This window comes from Vigna umbellata, chromosome 9 (assembly GCF_029865625.1).
Source record: "Vigna umbellata cultivar VRB3 chromosome 9, Vumbellata_1.0, whole genome shotgun sequence".
In the NCBI taxonomy this organism is placed as follows: Eukaryota; Viridiplantae; Streptophyta; class Magnoliopsida; order Fabales; family Fabaceae; genus Vigna; species Vigna umbellata.
The window spans coordinates 18,102,119-18,124,410 of NC_142173.1; the positions used below are offsets into that span (position 1 = coordinate 18,102,119).

At 32.9% G+C, this 22,292-nt stretch overlaps 2 protein-coding genes and 2 long non-coding RNA genes across 6 annotated transcripts; 2 read left to right on the forward strand and 2 right to left on the reverse strand.

The window, feature by feature from the left end:
- Nucleotides 1-4,415: 4,415 nt before the first annotated feature.
- On the forward strand, nucleotides 4,416-7,930 carry LOC124832302 (hydroxyproline O-arabinosyltransferase PLENTY-like). Of its 2 annotated transcripts, none has more exons than XM_047306481.2 (8): nucleotides 4,416-5,355; nucleotides 5,967-6,034; nucleotides 6,119-6,320; nucleotides 6,408-6,505; nucleotides 6,611-6,680; nucleotides 6,766-6,837; nucleotides 6,977-7,090; nucleotides 7,497-7,930. In XM_047306481.2, exons 1-8 carry the CDS (start codon nucleotides 5,008-5,010, stop codon nucleotides 7,566-7,568), a joined length of 1,044 nt encoding a protein of 347 aa, XP_047162437.1. In that variant the 5' UTR covers nucleotides 4,416-5,007; the 3' UTR covers nucleotides 7,569-7,930. The 2 variants fall into 2 exon arrangements, with proteins under 2 accessions (XP_047162437.1, XP_087955110.1); XM_088098984.1 differs by having other exon boundaries at nucleotides 5,192-5,284.
- On the reverse strand, nucleotides 6,226-7,093 carry LOC148192779 (uncharacterized). The gene is made up of 2 exons (XR_015782227.1): nucleotides 6,956-7,093; nucleotides 6,226-6,716 (listed from the first exon to the last, which is right to left on the reverse strand). It is a non-coding gene; the product is annotated as an uncharacterized LOC148192779 (long non-coding RNA).
- Nucleotides 7,931-8,192: 262 nt separating the features above from the next.
- Nucleotides 8,193-16,432, reverse strand: NPC2 (non-specific phospholipase C2). Its single transcript, XM_047306479.2, has 4 exons — nucleotides 15,714-16,432; nucleotides 14,713-15,320; nucleotides 11,682-11,858; nucleotides 8,193-8,652 (listed from the first exon to the last, which is right to left on the reverse strand). The coding sequence occupies exons 1-4, from the start codon at nucleotides 16,178-16,180 to the stop codon at nucleotides 8,342-8,344; spliced, it is 1,563 nt and encodes a 520-aa protein (XP_047162435.1). The 5' UTR covers nucleotides 16,181-16,432; the 3' UTR covers nucleotides 8,193-8,341.
- LOC124832303 (uncharacterized) lies at nucleotides 8,659-11,066 on the forward strand. 2 transcript variants are annotated; one of them, XR_007028340.2, is made up of 3 exons: nucleotides 8,659-9,454; nucleotides 9,600-9,795; nucleotides 10,376-11,066. It is a non-coding gene; the product is annotated as an uncharacterized LOC124832303 (long non-coding RNA). The 2 variants fall into 2 exon arrangements; XR_015782226.1 differs by having other exon boundaries at nucleotides 9,600-11,066.
- Nucleotides 16,433-22,292: the final 5,860 nt, after the last annotated feature.

Below are 22,292 nucleotides of genomic sequence, written 5' to 3' on the forward strand. Positions count from 1 at the left end.
TATAATTCCTTGTGTGTATATGAGCTTAACATAGAAAATCGATTCGCAAAACTACAGAACTGATTCGAACAAGTTAAAACTAAAAAGACGTGAAGAAGAACAGTTGAATACACTTTTACTACTGGTATTGTAGATTCACGAGCAAAGTTATTTGGCTTGGCGTGGTTGTAGAGATTCCCTGAGTTGAGCTTGCTTGAGACAGTCGTTACACATGAAAGATTCCTGCACACACAGTCACAATGTTTGAAAGCGGTTTTGACCATGAGCAACCATTAATAAGTGGTTGGTGTTGGGTACGTTGTTGTGTTTATTGAGCGATCAGAAGGAGTTAATATATTGGTGCCCTGAGGTCTCTACGCAACTAGTGTTCAAAGTGTAATATGTTTGGTTTCTTCCATTGATGACGAAGAGCAACATCGGTTTCTTCCATTGACGACGAAGAGAAACGCCTGAGGTTAGTATTGCATATCTTGTTTGTCCAATTTTCTTGTTCTTTTCAATTCCCCATTCTCGCAAATCTCGCACAACCCCGTATTCAGTTCCAACAATGGCGTATTCGGTTCCCTCTTTTGGCAACACCTCCGTATTCGATTCCATGAAGCGTATCCGATTCCATGTTTGTGTGCCCTCACTTGGACGCACTGTATTCGGTTCTATGATGTTCCTTCCAACATCACAGGGAAGCTTGGCGTGGAGGTGAAGGCCGCCTGAAGTGTGACGAACCTGGACAATGCAGAGAGCCTAACCTGGAGAAGCTTCATTCCACCATTGCAGGCATTTCAGAGAGCTTTATTCCATGGTAGTTGAAGCAGTCGGCGAACTTGAAGAAGGAGACGCTGGAGAAGGAGACGAACCTGGACAATGCAGATAAGAGTGAATCATTTCACGTGCATGCATTGGAGTCGATGTAGGTGGGTGAAAGATGAGCATCCCTAACCCTTTGTTTGTGATACAGGTGTTCAATGGTTGGAGGTATTGTCAGTGTGGTCGAGCTACGTGCGTGAAGGTGGTGGATATTTGGCAAGCAGGTGGAGCATTTGTGTGTTGTGTAGGCTAGGCACGGTGGTTGAGGTTCATCAACATTTATGATGAGTTTGGCATTGTAAGAAACCCTTCTTAACAAGTTTTCATACAGTTTCATTGTTAGAAAAGAACATTTGGTGGCTGGTTGCTTGTGAAGGTGGGGGATTGTGCTGCATCATTGATTTAAGTGGCAAGGTGGTCCATTTTAACATAAGATTGAAACTTTTTTTTATGCTTTCTATGCATTGTTCAATCATTTTATTAGATAATAATTTCATATAATTATGTTTGCAGGTTTGGTTTAGGGTGATAGTTATGTATGAAAATTGACATTTTAAATTTAGATGATTAAGTTGCTTACAATTCCGTGAATATATTACACGACTGTTTTTCTTAAATTGACTTATGTGTTTGATAACTTACATTACCTATTTTTGAATGTTATTATGTTTGACATTAGTTTTCATACTTGTATTTATTGTCAACTTAATAAACTGCAAATCAGATGGATTCTCGAATCATGGATGAATTGGAAAAAGTAATTAATCAAAGAAGAAGACTATGTGCAATTCTTGAATGACAAATTCAGGCCTAGGAGCGTCGAAATTCCCTGTTAACGGCTAGGATTCAATCATATAATCCAACTTCAGAAGAAATTCATAACTTATTACGGACTATGAACATTCAAGATGATAATTTATTCAGACACAGCTTCGACTTTCTACCTTCACATCCATCTCATACAAGACGTCTAATAGGGATGCTAATACAATATCGTTTCAATAGATTGCTTACATACCTCACTGAAGCATCTTCGTCATGAAAGATTACAATATATTTGTATGTTATTATGTTCGCATTTTTATTTTATTTTATGTAATATTATAACTTCGTTTAATTATTTGTTTCTTCAAAATTAATCAATCTCACTTCCATAACAAATAAATTCATACTACTTGGTAGAAAATTATATTACAAACAAATACTACATTTAAAAATAAATTCGTTTTACTAAATTATAATTTTGTTACTTTTTAAAAATTAATTTTAATTAATATTTTTAATTTTTTACTCTTTATAAACATTTTTAAAATTAAATATAACATAACAAATAACATTTTATATTACTTTAATAAAAGGGACATTTTGGTAATTTTTAATTTTTACCAATTAAACAAATTTTTTAAATCTATCATATCAATCAAATCCTACGCTAATTCTCACAAATTTTACTTCCAAGTTCATTCTCAATTACCTCTAAATCCACTCAAACAAACAACAAAAAATTTACCCTCAAATTTCCTCAAATTCATTCAATTACTCTCCCTCAAATCATCTCCCACAAATCCTCACATACGAACAAAGTGGCTAAAAGTATTAAAAAACAACTATTAATTGAAATTAAATCTTACCCATTTAAATACTAACAAATATATTAAACCTAATTAGAATTATTATTTCCTTAATTGGGAATGATAAATAGACGTGTAACTATTAAATCTGGTTTTCAAAGTAGATTCTTTTTTTCATTCTTATATTAATTTTTTTCTTATCTTATCTCTATCATATAATAGATATTTATTATTAAATATTTACTGTTTTAAATATTAATTAAATAATTTTTATAGAAAACAAAAATTACATTAAAATACTATTATGTTATTAAATAGTAAATATCAAAAGAATATGTATTTTTAATCTTAAATATTATAAATAATTATAATTATATAAATATTAAATAAGAATATCAAACAAAAATGAAAAAAAAAATTATATAAAATAATAAAATGATGAAATGCATACTTTAAAGTCTAAAGTAAAAGTATAACAAGTTATTTAATAAGGTTTTTATATTTTAAAATGTAAATAAACAGAAAACGTACGAGAATAAGATGAATATATCGCAATAAAAATTTATTAAACTTTAAAATAATTTTTACTAAAAATAATTATAAAAAAAATAATTCCTATAATTTTTTCATTATATAAATAAATTTTTATTATAAATAACTTTTTGAATTAAAAAAATAATTATTAAAAAGCTAAAATTAGAATTTTTTTTATTATGAGTAATTATTTAAATTTTAAAAATATTAAAGATTAAAATTGAAAAAAATGTAGACACTTCTTTATATAATAATATGAATAGTGTATGTACCATAAATTAAATAATTATTTTATTAAAATATTATTAGTATTAGTATTATTTGAAATATTTCCTAGTAATAACTTAAAAAATAAATAGAATAAGAATATTAAACCTTCTTATTATTCAAACCGATGCTATTATTATTTAATACTGTGCACATATGAAATACCTGTATTATTAAAATACAAACAGTATTTTCAGATTTTATTCATTTTCTTCAAAGTATATATGAAATAATGTTTTTTATTAAATAAGTAATAGATTTATATAAATACAAAATTAAAATATTTTCACTTCATAAATCAGTTAATGTGTGAAAAGTAATCAAACAGAGATAAATAAAATTGTTATTATTTATAATAAAACGCCCTTATTGTATAGCATTCATTTGAACTTTATCAAATAATAGATAAAGTGTAAAGCAAAACCATTCCAATAATCAAGATTAGTTAAATAAATAAGCAGAATCAGTGATAATAGACTGAAAAAAGTGGATTTTGAGGTCCACTCGAAGAAAAGTTTAAACATCATTTATAAGTTTTTGAATAATGAGATTAAAATAAATATGTTAGAAAAAGTCATTAAATATGTATTCAAGCAAAAGATTAGTTACAATCAACCAATCAGAACTGATTATTAATATAATTTATAAAATAATTGTTATAAATTAAAAAAATTATCTTATAACTGAATAATAACACAAGAGTTGTTTAAATAGATGAATTTCTTTATGTAGATAATTCACAACACACAACTAATAATTAATGTTTTCACAGATATTATTTTAGGACAAACATTATAACCCCAACTAATATTATTTATTCTTAAAAGTATTAGTATAATGCTTTTATGGGTATGGTTCTTATTTATTTATTGTCAAAAGCATTACTAATACTTTTCAAATATAGAAAGTAAAGAAGATTATATTAAACTTCATGATTAATAAGGAACAACCTGGCCAAAAGGTGCAAGTTGAGGCAAAAGACAAAACAAAAGCAACTAAAGGGTTTGGAGTTGGCAAACAGTTACACCATGAATGACAATGGCATCAACTTGCACCTCAAGTGGAGAGTTCTTTTTGAATATTCACAATAATTTGCTTTGATTTTAATGCAGACAAAATGGAATGTTTCTGACCAAGATTTGAGTGCAGACAGTCCTAATCAGCAATCCTTGATCTTTTCATCTTTTGGGGCTGTCACTTTCATTCATACTCAATAATGAACAGTGACCACATTGCTTCCACATCCCACTTATTCTGCCGTCTTCTTCATTCACTGTCAACTCCACTTTGTCTCAGTGCATGCATGTAGTGTAGAGTATTCAGCTTTGGATTCCACAAAGCTAGTTATAGCAATCTCTTCAAAGTTCAAAATTTTCCTTTTCTTGTATTAGGTTTGCACATGTTGGCACTGTTCAAAGTACCAGTCTTTTTTCTGTTTGTTGCTATTTCATTTTTCCTGCATATGTTTTTCCTTCAAGCTACTTTTCTTATTTCTTTTTTCCAAAGTTTCCTTCTGTCTCTTTTTTCTGATTCAAACGAGTTTAGTAGAACATCAGGCTTTTCATGTGAAAGTTTATTCTAGTTCAAGTATGGGCTAATGTTCTTATATATACATGGTTTTCAGTTTCTAGGACTTTTTATTCTGCACAAATCACCAGTGACAACACTTGAGGCAAGAAGTTATTTCAATTGTGTACATTTCTATGAATATAACTTATATTTTGGTTAGCTTTAGTAGCTGTTAATGGGTTTAATTAACAGCTGAATTGAATTGGATTTAGTTTTGGAGCTTTAGGGAGTGGTATTTGAATAAGAGAGTAAGAATTTAAAGATGATTGTGAGAAAAACCAAGACAAAGTCACTACTTGTGCTCCTTTTTATGGTTCTTGCCTTTTTCTTTGTCATTTACAATTTGGTATTTATGATCAAACACCATAAGGGTGGAAGCTGGATATCAGAAAATTCCCATTCAAAATTCCATGTTGTGGTCACTGCTACTGATGCAGCTTATTCTCAATGGCAATGCCGAATTATGTACTACTGGTATAAGAAGGTAAAGGAAATACCTGGATCAGATATGGGAGAGTTCACCAGAATTGTCCATTCAGGTAAACCAGACCAGTTGATGGATGAGATTCCAAGTTTTGTGGTTGATCCACTTCCTGCAGGCTTGGATAGGGTACATTAATATTTTCAGCTTCTTCTGTCAGAATTCATATCCTTTTAACCTATGTAACTTTAAAGTTAAATTTTTCACTTCATCCCTATAGTTGTTCTTATTTTATGTTTTAGTTCCTGTATGAAATAAGTGTAAGTTTTGGTCTCTACACATTCATGTCTGAAGACATGTGCCCCCACTTACATTTTGTTATTTCTATTCTTCATAAGAAAGTTTGTAACTTTAATCTCTTTTTCTCTTACCTGGTTGCTGATATACTTTTAGGTAAAGTCATACTAAAAGATTATCTTCCCATCCTTTTCATTTTAACTAGTTTTTTTCAGAAAGTTTCAATCTGTAAGCAGATATTGAAGTTTTTCAGCTGAACTAAAAAGAACTTTATTTAGCTGAATTACTCACTAGTAGCTTGACTCATGTTTCTGTGCATTTAAATGCTATTGTACATTTCAAATCCTTTTGCAGAATATAATAACAACAAAGTGGTGAGATACGTGAAACAATTAACTCCACTGGAAAGTTTATCCCCAGTTTCGTTATTTGTGATATTTTTTTAGTATTCCTTACTATTGATTTGATGCCCCAAAAACACTTGTCTATTTATTTTTTGTCAGGGTTATGTTGTGATGAATAGGCCATGGGCTTTTCTTCAGTGGCTGGATAAAGCAAATGTTGAGGAAGAGTAAGTTTCTTTATTCTGGTTTTCTAGGATGTTATGCTCTTCAGTAGCAAAACCTAACAACAAGGAATTTCATGATTGGTGCAGATATATTTTGATGGCAGAACCCGACCACATATTTGTAAAACCTTTGCCTAATTTGGCTAATGGAAATCAACCAGCAGGGTATCCATTTTTCTACATAAAACCAGATAAACATGAAAAAATAATTAGAAAATTCTACCCTAAGGCGAATGGTCCTATTACAGATATTGACCCCATTGGAAATTCTCCTGTAATCATTCAGAAGGTGAATTCTCAACCAATATAGTTAACAGTTACAGTTATTACAAAGCATGATAGCTTCTATAGAGGAACTGATTTTTTTTAACATCAGTCCTTGCTGGAGGAAATAGCTCCCACATGGGTGAATGTTTCCCTGCAAATGAAAGATGATCAAAAAGCTGATGAAACTTTTGGATGGGTACTTGAAATGTGAGTAGTACTGCATAAACTTTCTAGAACCTAAACTCAGTTATCAGTTTTTGTCCTGGCACTTGTCACTATTCATTTCTGCTTTAATTCTTCTGTTGAATTCAGGTATGCATACGCTGTGGCATCGGCATTGCACGGTGTACGGCATGTTCTTCATGATAACTTCATGCTCCAGGTTTGTTTATTTGTGAATGAGGAATTGCATCTTTACCTAAGGAAGTAGCATTGAAGTTAATGGCATGCATCATGAAATGTTACAGCCACCATGGGACTTAGATGTTGGGAACAAGTTTATAATCCATTATACTTATGCATGTGACTACAATTTAAAGGTGAGGGGATTTCTTCTTTTTATTTTATATTAATATTATGCTGTCCTTGACTAATATTCCCTTTGCTTTGGTGACTAATATTAAAAGTTGAACTTTGTTTGTAGCACAAGTTACTTACTCCTATTACTTATCCATTCAGGGGGAATTGACATATGGGAAGATTGGAGAATGGCGTTTTAACAAGAGAGCTTATCTCTCAGGTCCTCCACCCAAAAACCTTTCCTTACCCCCTCCTGGAGTTCCTGAAACTGTGGTATGTCTTAGTCTACAATTTTTCTGCAAAAGGAAACGAAGTTTCAGTTGAATGTGAATCTTGGCAATTTGAAATTGCATTTAACTTTTGTTTTGGTGTGTTAAAGATATTTTAGCGGCATGGCTAGCTTTTATAAATGAAATTATATTTCCTTTTATTTAATTTTTCTTCTGTGACATGGATGCAACATGTAGTAGACTCCAATGGTTTTGGAAAATCAATTTGAATGCAAAAATCTGGCTGTGTTCCAAACTTTGAAAGTGTTTGCTAGAGTTTTAAGCAGAGACTGTAATATTTTTCAATAAACTCTAAACTAACAGTTGTTTTTATTTGAAGCTTGATTTATACTATGGTCATTTTGCGGTTGCTTGTTTCGGCAGCTAATAGATACTGTGATCATTTGCAGGTGCAGCTTGTAAAGATGATCAATGAAGCTACTGCTAACTTACCTAAATGGGATTCATTAAATAGAAGCTGAGGAAAAGAAAATAAACCACAAATCCTTAGGCTTCTCATGCTATGGCTACTAGATTGCAACCAACAATTTGGATTACATAAAAATAGACCTGTTTCACCCCAAGATCTCTGATTAATACAAAAAAGATGTTTTTGTGCTAGATCTAAAAAATAGATGTTTTTTTTCTGTAGCAAGTCAAGTATGGGTATTGGAGTATAGAGCATTTATAGTTTGTCAGTTAACCTTTTTTCAGTAGGCTTTTTCAGAGGAAAATCAATGGAAACAACTTATTATCAAAATATTATATCTACAGTTCAATGTATCAAATATGCAGTGAAAAATGACAACGGAAGCAACCACCCAGAGTTTTGAATTGAGTGATAGTATATCTGTGCATTATACATCTCAGTTTAAAGTGGTAGTGGTTTCCAATGAGCATGTTTAAGAAAAATCAATAAATCAGTTTTATAGAAGACAAAAAAAGAGACTCCAAATTCTGCGATAAAAGTACAGGTCACTTGACCATCATGCATGGACTCTATTATAAAGTTATAAACTTTCTTCAACTTACGTACTCCAACTTCATATCATTTAGATATTGGTCAGTGGAGACCTCTGTAAGGCCTCAGAAAATAAGAGAGAATCTGAGCAATAAAGGGATACCATAAAAGTTGTCAATATTTTATATATAAAACACACGCCTCCTTTTCAATTATGTATAGATGTTTTTATATGCATTAAAATGATTGCTTTCATTTCTCTATCTATTTCATGCTACATGCTTTATTGTATTTCTAAGGGTTTCTGTTTGAAGATTTGGATGATCTCGTAGTCAAAGAAGGCTTCATCTGGACTATATGTTCTTCATTCACTCCCATTTTCTTTGCATATCGGCCTGCTTCAAAGAACCTCCTAACTGCGTCATCCATGTAATCTTTCCCTTGTTTAACAGTCATGTCTTTCCCTATTTTACCTGGAAAACTAGTGAGGATATTATCTCCTTTAAGCACTGCTGCAAGTTGGATCAGTTCCTGCTGAAATTCACTCATCTGGGCATCTTCATTAGGCCCTCCCTCCCTGATCTTTACAGGGGTTGGAAGTTTCTCTGCACCAAAATAACACCAGCAGGAATCAACAAATTGTAAAATATGCAGTGGTGAATGTCATTTGCCTCTACTCATTGTTTCGTGTGAGCATTCAAAGGTTAGAATGTAAGAACCAAGTGCAACAGGAAAGTGAAATACATGTAATCAACCAAGTCTATTACTTTTTCTCTACTTGCATTTTTGGATTAAAAGGTATAAAAAATTATATTTGAAAACTTCTGTTTTATTTCATATGTGATAGTTGTCAAATATTGATATATTTTTTATCCTATCTTTTACTTGTATTTGGACATTTATAGTTTTTTTTCTTACATTGTTAAATAAACCAGGTAATTGAACTTGTTAACGTCGGAAAGAGAGAGGCGAGGTCTTTAATTAATTTTATACTAATTGAATAGTTATATAGCAATCATTTGTATAATTAGTACATTTGTCAAGCAATCGTCACTATGGTCATACATGGATACATACACACATATGTAACGACTAACAATCTTTATTTAGGATATTAGATAAGACACTAACTTAGCGTTTTTAAGCTTAGTTTCAGAGTATCTTCACTGCAAAAAATCCTCTTACCGAGTTTGGTTCCCTCCGCGAAATTATGCATTAGAGAATTTTGGAAGTTTTAATGCATAATTTTTTTACTTAGCCATTTTGAAGTTTGCTGAGCCATTTTTCAATCTCCTCAGTGCAGATCAGATTGGTTCAGCCATATTCAGCTTGGCTCATTCATTTTCACCCTGCACCAAAATTCTCTTTGCAGCTTATCCGCTCAGCGTACAGGAGCTGCAGCCTGCAGTAAGCAAATTTTTCCTTTTGAATGTCTATTTTCCATCCTTACTAGTGAATCCATTGAGTGCACAGGGGCTACACTTAATGGATTTAAGGCGGCTGCAATGCAATTTTTAACAATCCACTCAGCCGTTTGTGATTTGTTTTGCAGATTGGCTAGTGCCAATTGAGTATAACTAGCCCGAAGTTGTCTTCTTTTGGTATTTTGAGACAGAACAAAGCTTAGATCAGAGAGATAAAAGGTTCTCTTACCACCTAAGACACAAGGAATCAAGAGATTCTTCTCTCTTCCCTCTTTCCTTGCTTCTCATTCTCTTCAAGTTCTAGCAATCAATTTTCTCCTTAAGGTGGTTCTCGTATTTCCATCATTTTCCTCCTTTTATAGTATGAGATGTGCATTGAAGAAATATAGGTTTATGGATTATGAAACCCTAACCCTTGGAATCATTATCTAGAGAGATATCTTATCTTATGAACCTTTTTTTGAGATATTTCTATAAACACCATAGTTCTTACAGATAGAGATATTTGATAATAGTATTACATCTTATGAAATGCTTTATGACAATTGTTGAAAGTTATCTCTACCTTGAATTTAAAACATGGTTCTTAGAGTGATAAAGTTTTAAAGTATAGTCCATATTATATAAGTAGTTTAGATAAGAAATTGTAAAGTATGTTTGTAGAAAACATATCACTCAGGGCATTTAGATCTCCGTCTTTGAATAACTCTATTTGAGGATATGAGAGCCTCCTAGGTTTGAATCCCCCAAGGGGGTATAAATACCTCCTCCTCATTGATATCTTCACGGATCCTCACCTCCGGATTAGACAATTCTTCTTGCTCAAGAGTCGAAGTGGGTTGTTTTCTTCTTTCATATTTTTTTCCAAAAAATTTGTCTTCTTCCTCACTGTGGACTATTGTAGCTTCATTGCTCAGGTATTGGGCATCCTGCAAAGACAAACATGGTAATGACAAGAAGGAGAGTTCATCCACTTCAAAGGCTTTCTCACCCTGAAGTGGTGGACTGACATAAAAGGATTGTGTTTCATGAAAGGTGACATCCATGGTGATAAAGACGCGATGACTCTGAGGATGATAACATTTGTACCCTTTTTTATTAGAAGGATACCCAATAAAGACACATTTAAGAGCTCTGGGATCTAATTTACCACGGTTAAGATGATGAGAGTGAACAAAACCAACACATCCAAAGACTCAACTAGGTTGACTCGTTAGTAGGGAAGAAGGAATAAAAGACAATAGATACTCTATAGGACTAATGTCATTTAAGATATGAGTGGGTAACTTGTTGATGAGATATGTGGCAGTTAACACAGCTTCTCCCCAGTAATTGTTTAAGTCTAACTCAATTCCCAAAAACCGGTTTGTATGGTGAGGTTTTCACCCCACTTATATATTATAATTTGGCCTTATCTCTAGTCAATAGTTATCCTTTTAAGAAGATCTTTGTATTGTTTTACGTTTTGTAAACTCGTGTAAATATGGATTAGTTTTTAGTTTGTTTTGTATGGTTGATTTGAGAACCTAAATGTACAACAAATATTATGTTATGTAAATTATTTACGTGAATTTTATTATTCACATTTATTATTATTTATTATTTATTTCATGCCTAAATCGTTTCTAGGTGTTATATATATATATATATGTATACATATATATATATATATATATGTATGTATATATATATATGTATGTATATATATATATATGTATGTATGTATATATATATGTATGTATATATATATGTATGTATGTATATATGTATGTATGTATCTATATATGTATGTATGTATCTATATATATATGTATGTATGTATATATATATGTATGTATGTATATATATATATGTATATATATATATGTATGTACATACATATATATATATACATACATATACATATATATATATGTATGTATGTATATATATGTATATATATATATATATATATATATGTATGTATGCATGCATGTATAGAGAAATTGAAAAACAAGGTACATGTCAAAGCTATTAGATTCGGTTTTAAAGCTACTGCAAATTTATATTCCTATTTAAATTACATTTTTCTCATGTACGTATATAATTTTATGAATACATATGAATGATATGTGATTAGTATTTGTTCAATATTCTAAACAAAGGGGATTTTGTTGCTTATTGATACATAAATGCGATTATAGTCTAATTAGTTGATGAAGGATACTAACCTGGGCAATTTGTCCTTGGCTCTGTTCTTGTCTGAACAATGCCCTCAAAGGTTCCAGCCCAAGCATCTCTGTTGGTCAAAAATGAAGGCAAATTGAAGAGCTTTTTCACTGTTGCTGAAATGGATGAGTGCTCATATTCGGATGTAGGAGTTGGTGACCCATTTGGCCCATGAACAACTGTATCACCGTAAAAATCAGAAAAGCTTGAACAGTTTTCAATAATTCACTATCTCATACATGTTACACATGAGATTCATTGGTTCCATTCAAGTGGACAATAATTGTCCAATATAACGTTAATTTGAGAAAAAAATTCTTCATACACGGTTAGCTGTTTACTCACATGTTTCATTTTTTTCATTAATTATAATTTTTAAAATTTATAAACAGAAATACAAGAGAGCGTCATTCTATGGACTCTCGTCCTACAAATACAAAGAGGTTGTTTCTATATTCAACCCAAGATCAACCGTCATTGAGACAACTTTTCCGTTACGTCAGGACTCTCCTAGTGGAAAGACAATCCACTTATGTTCATATGTCCCTGTTTTTTAGTGTAAATAACTAATTTAATTTTAAAAATAATAAATGTAAATAAATAATCATTTTAAAAATAAAATAATAATTTTAATTTAAAAAACAGTTAAATTTAAATTTATGATCATTTAAAAAATAAAATTAATAAAATAATTATTTTAATTTAAAATGATAATCACTAAAGAGTAAAATTTAAAAATAAAAACGGTTAATTTAAAATTAACAGTTACTTTAAAAGATAAATTTAAAATATAAAACCGATTAAATTTAAATTATCAGTTACTTTAAAAGATAAAAATAATAAGATAATTATTTTAATTTAAAAACGATAACTTAAAAAATAAAATTATAAAAATTATGTTTACCAAAGGAGAAAACCCTCTTATATAATAATATATAATATATTATAAACAATATGAATAATTTTTTCAAGTATATATATATGTATATATATATATATATATATATAATGTACCTAAGATAATTTGAGCAATTATTATGATCAAATTTATTAACCCATCTTAAATTGTCCTGAATTCTTGATAGAGCCTTGAAGTTTCCTCCCTGGCAACATGTCACCAACCAACTAAAGAATAATTTATTTGCTGTAAGGCACCAAAAATCAATTTCTTTCCATTTTGGCTTTCAGCTTAAGCATAAATCTTTGTACTTGAAAAAAAATAGTTGTTTGAGCCTGCACGGCCCTTTTTCTATCTTTTCAACAATACTATATCACATATTTCAACCCACTTGAAGCCTTTATTTTGTTTTTTGTTTCTTTAATCTTCGCCTACAACACATACTAAGCTATCAACTTACATTTCAAAAGTGATAAATCAATCCACCAAAAACACCTCAGATAAGTCAATCAATCCATAATAATATCCCAGCATTATTGCTCCTTGGTTTTGCTTTAAGACATTGGCAACTACATTGCTTACACACAATGAACTAAATCAAAAGTCAGATTCTTGCTTGTGGGGGTGTGTGATTTATCATCGTTAGGAAATATCCATAATAATGAGGTTTCACGCTGTACTCTTTGACACTGAAGATAGACACAAAAAAAGTAAAAGGTCCCACTCAGCACACCACATCACACTTTATGTGTATTGTCTGTTTTCAAAGTTAGTGTGAGAATCAATTTCTTAAGTGTGAGCATGTGATGGATGAGTCGTGCCTAACTTAAGTAAGTCATTTTATTAAGATCATGAAGGCACCATATGTGAAGTCGTATGGTGCATGGAAAATGTGATGAGAGAATCTGAAAATATTAGTATTCTTCTCTTACATGTTTGTTGAGCAATAAATTCTCATATCAATAGTGCTGTCTAACTGAAAACATTTATGCACCCAAGATGATAAGGATTTAGGTGTATCATAGAGAAAAGCCCATAAACTGTTCATACTGGAATGCAAGATTGTATTTTAGATATAATGACTGCATCAATTGTGCACAGAAAAGAATAGACAGATATAAAGTAGAATCTATATATACATGTCAAAATAACTCAATAATAAAAAAGATGTGACTTTGAAAAGTACTACATATATCATTAATTTATCAAAAAGGAAAAAACCAAAAAAAAATAAAATTATGTGCAAATCTAAAAATAAAATTACAATTAAAATATTTATATATTAGAATAAAATATTACTTTTGTATATAGACACGTATATTTATATAATAGAATCATATTTGTCATCAATTATTAAAACATAACAAAAATCATTCTATCATCATTTCTTTAACAGTTCTAAAATCAAGAAAACAACCAAAAATATTTAAATAATAGTAAAAAAAGGGGGAAATTATCAGATCAAATAACCTCTTTTTTGTTGTAGTAATTAGTGACACACAAATTAGAGGGAAAATAAAAGTCATCTGCTTTTAACTTCCATTATCTGACACAAACATCTTCAATATTTATTTCTTTACGTATTTTTAAAACCACTTTAATAATGATGAAAAAATAAAATAGAAAAAAAATAAACGAATGGAAATATGAGAAAATAACCAGATTAATAATTTGTATCAATATCATAATTAAAAATAGATAAATATTTATCTTTATCGGACAGAATTTAATAAAATATACTAAATGATGATAAAAATAAATTCCTAAATAAAACGGGAAACCCGTATATTTTTATATCGTTTAATAATCTTTAACCAATTAAGAAATAGCACTTCCATTAGATACTATTCTCATTAAAAGATTATCTCAATAATCTCAAGCTATCTTCCTTTATGTCTATATTTTTCTTTTAGTTGTCTGTTTCCTTTGATATCTTTTTTATTAACTCTATTTTTAAATTAGCTTATAATTAATTTTCACGGTTAAAAATAACCTTACGTAATAATTGAATACTGTTGTTGTAAATCTAAACTATTGTAATATTTAACATAAGTATGAATTATATGAAGTGCAATGCAAATGAATTATAGTGATGAAGAAATGGATATTTTACTCTAGTTTAGGGCATGACATACCTGTACCCTTCTGAATCCAAGGCGAGATAGCAATGGTAGGGACCCTCACTCCCAACCTATTAAAGGTGAAGTTAAACGGTTCAGGACCCACAATTCCATCAGGACTGGGCACCCCACGCGCGGGGGTAGGCACGTGGTCGTAAAACCCTCCATGTTCATCGTACGTGATAAGAAAGAGGGTCTGGTTCCACTGCGGGCTGGCCCTCAGTGTCTCGTACACCTCCTTCACAAACATCTGCCCCTGGTACACATCGTGCGATGGGTGATCATCATTGGCGGGTAACAACTTCGTGTCCATGTACCGCTGCTCCACCACAGTGTAGCTCGGCAACTTCCCCTCTTTGGCGTGCAGCTTGAACGACAAGTCGTAAGAGTGGAACTTCAGCACGTACTTCAGCTTCCGAAGGTTCCGGTAGAAAAGTGTGGCGGGGATGTTCTGGTAGTATATCCCGAAGTCTAATCCTGCATCGTACACGCTGTCGAAGATCGTTTGCTGCGGGTACCCAGCCGCCAGCTTGGCCGCCACATTGCTGGTGGCGCCGCCTGATGTTGCCGAGTGCACGAAGAGACGGTTCGGCTGGGTGGAGGCCGGCACGGAGGCGAACCACCTATCAACATGAAAATGGAAATCATGGTTTAAAATTAAAACAATAAAACACGGTGATGATATACGCGTGAATACGACACGTGAAATAGCTGTCTCTAGATATTTATTTCTCTTTTAGTGCAAAGGAAGAACCAATTTCTGTCTATTTTTTTTAGTTAAATTCATTAATAATAATAATATAATAATAAATATAATAATAATAATAATGCTACATTAATACACCGGTCCCAAATAATTTCAATTAAGAAAAAGGTGAAATGTGAAATTGAAAGAGAAAAAGGAGTTTCTTAAAGTAAATCCACATTAATGAAGGTACCTCACCAAACAAGAATAGAAAATCCAAAGATGTTCACATGCATTAGAAGGGGTTAGGAAGAGGACAAAAGAGAGAAACCTATCAAAAACAGCGAACTCCGAAACGAGCGTTTTGTAGACCGGAAGGAGGTCGGGGAGGAATCCGTTCATGACGTTCTCGGACATATGCGAGGTGTTGTCCATGGAGAAGGCCTGCTGCGCGAAGCCGTTCATGGGCGGAGGGTTGGCGGAGGTGTCGTTGGAGCCGAAAATCTGTTCGCGGATGGCCTGGAAGGAGTGGCCCGGGTCCGGGTCGACGTAGTGAGCCTGGTCTTTGAAGAAAAAGCGTTTGGAGTTGGGGTCGGTGACGGAGAGCGGATTGGACTCGGAGCCGGTGACGCCGTTGATGGCGGGGTTGAGGCGCTTCATCCAGCCGAGCATGTGGTCGAAGGAACGGTTCTCCATTACCATAACGACGACGGTTTTGATGGGGCTTGGAGTGGCATGGTGGAAGAGGAGGAAAAAGGTTAGGAAGAGAGGAAAATGGTTCAATCTTTGGAAGCACATTGGTTTGGCTCGTGAGAACGAGGTTTTGGGATTTGAGATTTTTGGATTTTGGGGATGAGGAAGATGATGCTACAATGTGTATGTGGCAGTGAGACCCAAATAAAAATTGAAGGCTCCTTTAAGTGTGATTGATTGAATACTCATTTAAGGAATAATATTATAATCAAGGTTTGTTTGTTAATTTGGATTATTACACCAATAGAAAATAAAAGGATTAAATATACTTTTGGTTTTAGTATATTAACTACAATTTAGTTTTTATTAGCATGTCATGTTTTACACCATCAATGAATTTAATGTATTTTTCACTTATCATCATTGAGTAGCATTTTATTATATTTAGTGATAGCTTTGTTAATTTTTAGACATCTTTTATCTTTTAAACATGGCTAAAAATAACCCTTGTTGAAATTAAAAATTACTATATACCTTGTATCTTAGTTCAATTTTTTAATTTTTGTATAAAATAAATAAATGTCATAACTGTTGGGTAAAAACAAAGTCACACATTAGATAAAATAAGATATGGACATGAGTTTATGTACACATAAGATACATCAATTAGTAAGAGGCCTTTTGGAGTTTATATAGTTTCTTTAATAATTTGGTGATTTTTCTTATGAGTAACATCTTTTATTACTAATTTAAATTTGAAAATTAATAAAAAAATATGAATCTTATCCGTCAAACACTGATGTAATGGAACGAATAAAATAAAAATAGAGTATAAACTTCACATAAATATCATGCAATTTTGGATTTAGTTTCTCTTTCAAACTTTGATACACTTTGATCCATGTCCTTAAGGAAACTGTAATTTCTCGTCCTCCTAAAGCAACGATGTTAAAATTAGCCTGACCTGGCTAACGGTGTGCCACATAATTTTATCTTTTTCTGAAACTGAGTCAACTCTGTGTACTTTTTTCACGCGGAAGGTTTGAGAAACAGGGTGGTGGTGGGTTATGTACTGCATTCGACATTCCCACTACAAAGAAATTCTTCTTCACCACCCTCATCTTTTACCTCGCCATCTTCACCAACACCAACCTCCTTCACCACGCCAACGTCGACACCTTCATAGGAACCCACAATATCTTCAGCTTCGGAACTGACAAAACCTCCACAGGCATTGACCCTTCAAAATAGTTCAGCTCATCATTCACCGAACCAAATTTCCCAAAATCACCAACGACATCCCCACGTTGATAAAAGAGATTTGATAGCACAAGGACTTATGCTTTCTTATTGATTGAATATCATGATGAGGCTTAAGCATACCAATTTGTTTCTCAAGGAAAATCTTGTTAATATCCCATTGTACTTCATTTATATCATGCTGACATCTTTTCTTCAATACGATCATGTAACAGCTTAACATACATTTCGTGTAATAAAAGCTTTTTCACTAAGAATGCCCTCGAATTCTACTTAATGATCTTTGAAACTTAATAATCATGGCATTACACTCTTAGAAAGTCTATATTTTTGTTGTACATTTTGTTGTTTGTCTGATCTACATGTTATATATTTGTTTTTGAACTGCACGTTGTTGAACGTGGCATCTTTATTTAGTTTATCTTTACAGTTTTTGTTGATTGAATAAGTCTTTTTTGTTCCTAAACTTTAGGAGAAAGCATTTTTGTTTTATCTTAGTAAGTTTTTTTGTTATTGCAAGTATTATAAATGTATCACTACAAAAAAGTAGGGCATTACCGAAGGCCAGAAGCCCTCGGAAAATGCCATAAGCCGTCGATAAAGGGTGTTTACTGAAGGCTTATCGACGGCCAAAAATCCTTCGGTAAATCTCTTGTCGCTAATAATTACCGAGGGCTTTTGCCCTTCGGTAATTACCGAGGGCCAGAAGCCTTCGGTAATTACCGAGGGCCTAAAGCCTTCGGTAATTAGCGAGGGCCAAAAGCCTTCGGTAATTACCGAAGGGCAAAAGCCCTCTGTAATTTCCGAAGGCCAGAAGCCTTCGGTAATGACCTACTGTGGGCATTTACCGAAGGGCAAAAGCCTTCGGTAAATTGCAGAGAAGGTTTCAGAGAAATGGTATTTCTTGTGCATACCAGACTTGTATATCAAATTTCAATTACAAACAGACCTGCATATCAGTTTTCAAGCACATACAAACATGCATAATGTGCATCTCAAAGATGCAATCAATTATCAATATCCATTGAACATCAATTAATCCATAGAATATCCATTAATGTATAGATAATGTAATTATAGTTCAAATATAAAACAATTCAAAGAAAAGGATGTTCTAACATCCAAAGTCTGGAAGTAGATCTAACTAACATTGAAATGATATCAAGTCAAAAATGTTCTAATATCCAAATGTTTGTGTAACAAGTAATAAGAAAATGAAACTAATAATGTACATAACTATCATCAGAATGATCTTCATCATCCTGCTCCTCTACTGATGGCTGGACTGGTGTGGGTTGGACTGATGAGGGTTGGACTGATGTGGGCTGCTGAGTGGCAGCAGGTGATGAGGAGGGTCGTGGCTGGGTCGGAGGGATATTTTGTACGTCCTGTGAGGTTTCAGGCAAGACTCTCATGACCAGGGCCTTAAAGTTTGTAAACTCTGCTCTGAGATCAGTGATCTCCTGGTCACGTTGCCGGAGTTCCTGCGTGAGGCGAAGAACGACCTCGTCAGGAGTACTGGTGGAAGAAGAAGGTTGGTGCTTCAGAGTACCTCCTCTGGATGCTGTATAGTTTGCAGCAAGCTGTCCCGCACCATACACTCGTCCTTTTTTCTTCCCACCAACGATGTCGATCCAGCACTGTGTCCTACGGATGTCATCATCTGCATTACTGCCATCATCCGGTGTAGGAGCTGACTCATGTTCAGATCTAACCTGTGAAAGTCTCGTAGAAAAGTCTTCCTGTTGAAACATTAAAAGCAATGTCAGGGAACGATAGTATAACATAAACGAAATTTTGAGTTTAAGCTACTACTTTTAGCTACTTCATCTATTGTCTATTCGGAATAATTAATAGCTATATTATGAGCATGGCTTTATCACTTTCCAAACATAAAAGTCAGACAAAACTCCTAAAAGTTCAAACAGAATTCATCATTACAAACTACACTTTTAATATATGAAGCAACTTCAATAAGTTGCTTCTGTCAGAGATGTTATAAATGGTAAAAACCCATATGGAGTTTCATCTTTAATAATTACCCATATTGTTCATAATATGCACTTTCATTTTCAATTATAATATGGTAGTTATTGACAACAAACACTGCATCTAGAGCATTTCCTAGATTATATTTCAGTGCCTACTTCGTTTATAAACTTTTCTTAATTGCCTATTCAATCTTTGGCCATCTAAGTTGTGAAATTGAAGTCTAAAATTTTGTGTTGTCCAGTAACCATTTATGGTGAGTTTATGATATACTTTGGTGCTAATCAGGTGTTCCTTAATGTTGTTTTAAACTTAGAATCAAAACCAACATAGGGCTGACCTAGATACAGATAATGAAGGTTAAGTAATGATTGACACAATCAAAATTCTACTGTGGACTGTTTAAGTTACCTCACATAAGTACAGGTTTTAATATTTCTCCTCTGAAGTTTTCAAACAGCAAGCTAAAGCTGAAAAATTGCACTAGAAATGGCTAAAAAAATGGGACTACAGTGGTCAAAATGAATGCCACTGTTTGTTAGGCTCAATTGAGACTTCAAGCAAGTTTATATCATCTAATTGGATGTGTGCAAACACTTAAACAGCCAAGAAGCAGATTACACCACAAAATCAGTGGTCCACTTCCAATTTTAGGCAAATTTAGTGGTTTAATGGGTGATTGTTCATAAACACGTTTGGAAATATAAATTGATGTTTTTAGCAACTTTGTATCATCAATTTGAAGGTGTTTAGACACTGACCTAGCAAAGACACACATTGCACTCAAAATTCACTAGTTCACTTCCAAATTAAGGCAAAATGGATGGTTTAGGAAGTGATTTTGCATATGAGATCAAATTTGACCAAATAAACAGTGCATACATGTTTGAAAAGGTAAAATACACTTCCACAAATGTTGAAACTGCACTGAAATGGACAGATTTAAAAAAAGACCACTGTTGTAGCCAAATGTGCAACACTTTTTACACAAAATTTGCACCATAATGTAGAAATCAGTGGAATCAATACTCAACAGTACAATCATTGACTCAAGGAAGTCCTTATACACTACATCTAACTGTAGAGAATGAGTTACAAGAAATTTTAAGTACCTAAGACACAGGCAATGAAGTGAGCACGGTGAAAAACCCAAACTGAAACAGTGAACAGAAACATGCTATCATAAGTCATATTATCACTAATGTCATCCTGCTAATGAGTATCACCATTATTGTATACTTTTTTATGACAATACTCACTAAATAATTCATAAATTAATATTTATCTTACTTTCTTATACCATAGTTTTATCTACATCCTTATATTTTATCACATATTGAACAATAAAATCATCTAAACAATTATATAGTACACTTCATTGATTCAAATAACCCATTATTAGTTTGCTAAACTACAAACCAGTACTGCACCATTATATCATAAAACTGGTCTTATATCTATATACCAGTGGTTAACAGAGTGATTCATTTATGACTGGGGTTAAGAGAGGGTGAGGCAGAACACAACAATAATTAAATGGAGGAATGAGGGTGAAATTGGTATTGTCCATTCCTAATAAATGAGCATTTCTATAATTGTCTATAACTGAAAACGATGGATAACTATCAACATCAAAAAGAAAATCCTAAAGCTAACCTACACAGCCTGGCTTCCACAATTTTAAGTAAAAAAAATTCAAACTCATTTTCCACACAATGTTATCCTGTTTTTTACTAATACTATACTGTATCAACTTTCTTAATTATTTGGACCAGCTAGTGACCACACACATTTCCTGTTGAACACATGAAGAATGAAGTTGGAGAAAAAGAGCCAGCAAGTACAGCAGAGTGAAGAAGAACCAGGAGTGTCAAGGGAGAAGAGTTGATTCATTGTTTGGGAATGAAGAAGGGAGTTCACGGCTGGAAAGAATTCACATAATCCATTAGCTTGGATGGAAGGTCTCATGGCCAGGCTCCAAGATGGTCCAGCAGCTCAACACTCACCACATCATTCAGAGGCAAACAGAAGAGAGAAGCCACACACTCAAATGTAAATTATTTGTTTATTTGGCATGGGAATACACGTAGGAAATGAGGGCAACTTTCCCTTATTTTCATAAAAGTCGAGACTCTTTTCATTATGGCATGCGCAGGGAGAATGAAGAAATTCTGAACATTTCCATGGAAGCAGCCACAACACACTGTCACCAAGAAACACACAACACTCAAAGCACCAATGGATGATAATGGGAGACCAAAAACATGGGGAAGCTGGCTGGAACAAAGAAAAGAGTGCACTTCCAAGAATATAAGGAGGAAGCAGACCGTGAAAAAGGGGTTCCACAGAGAGTCACGGCCTGGGAGAGGTCTCTCTTCCAGGAGTCCAGAGCAGTAGTGTAGGATTCAGTCGTGTGATTTCCACTAGTGTAGTGTAGTTTTCTTTCATCACCAAAACTGTACTGTAGTGAGGAAGATCATGCAGGGAATAGGATTTGAGGCCATCTAGAACGGAAGCAGCTTCATAACAAAGAAAATGAGCCACTTCGAAGAGCAGTTCAAGTAAGGGAAGAGTAGATAGGTTCATTGTAATCTAGTGGCCCTTGATCCACAAGGCAAATTGTCCTCCCTTATTGCAGTCCATATGATATGGATTTCGGGCAATTTGGCCTTTCACAAGTGACAAACAAGATTCACTATGGAAGCAAGATATTTGGAGCCTTCAACTGCTTGTTGATGGCATTGATCCTACAGTTTTAGAATGGGTAACAAAATACTCTGCCCATTTTATTTTATTTCTCACCGTTGTAAAACTTTTTCTTCCCAAACTATTTATCACTAAACCATACAAGAAGTATCAACTACTTTTTGCAGTAATATTGTCAAAACGCAAATACACTACTGGATACTTAACTACAACTATACAATACAACAACATAATTTGATGCAATTGATCGAAGCAATAACTT

What these genes read in the sequence shown, in the direction of transcription:
- NPC2 (XM_047306479.2), bottom strand. Translation starts at nt 16,180, where the DNA reads ATGTGCTTCCAAAGATTGAACCATTTTCCTCTCTTCCTAACCTTTTTC. An exon ending in GAGTTCGCTGTTTTTGATAG is followed by an intron (nt 15,321 to 15,713) that starts GTTTCTCTCTTT and finishes TCATGTTGATAG; the next exon opens with GTGGTTCGCCTCCGTGCCGG. An exon ending in GCCAAGGACAAATTGCCCAG is followed by an intron (nt 8,653 to 11,681) that starts GTTAGTATCCTT and finishes ATTTTGGTGCAG; the next exon opens with AGAAACTTCCAACCCCTGTA.
- LOC124832302 (XM_047306481.2), top strand. Translation starts at nt 5,008, where the DNA reads ATGATTGTGAGAAAAACCAAGACAAAGTCACTACTTGTGCTCCTTTTT. An exon ending in TTCCTGCAGGCTTGGATAGG is followed by an intron (nt 5,356 to 5,966) that starts GTACATTAATAT and finishes ATTTTTTGTCAG; the next exon opens with GGTTATGTTGTGATGAATAG. An exon ending in ATGATAACTTCATGCTCCAG is followed by an intron (nt 6,681 to 6,765) that starts GTTTGTTTATTT and finishes GAAATGTTACAG; the next exon opens with CCACCATGGGACTTAGATGT.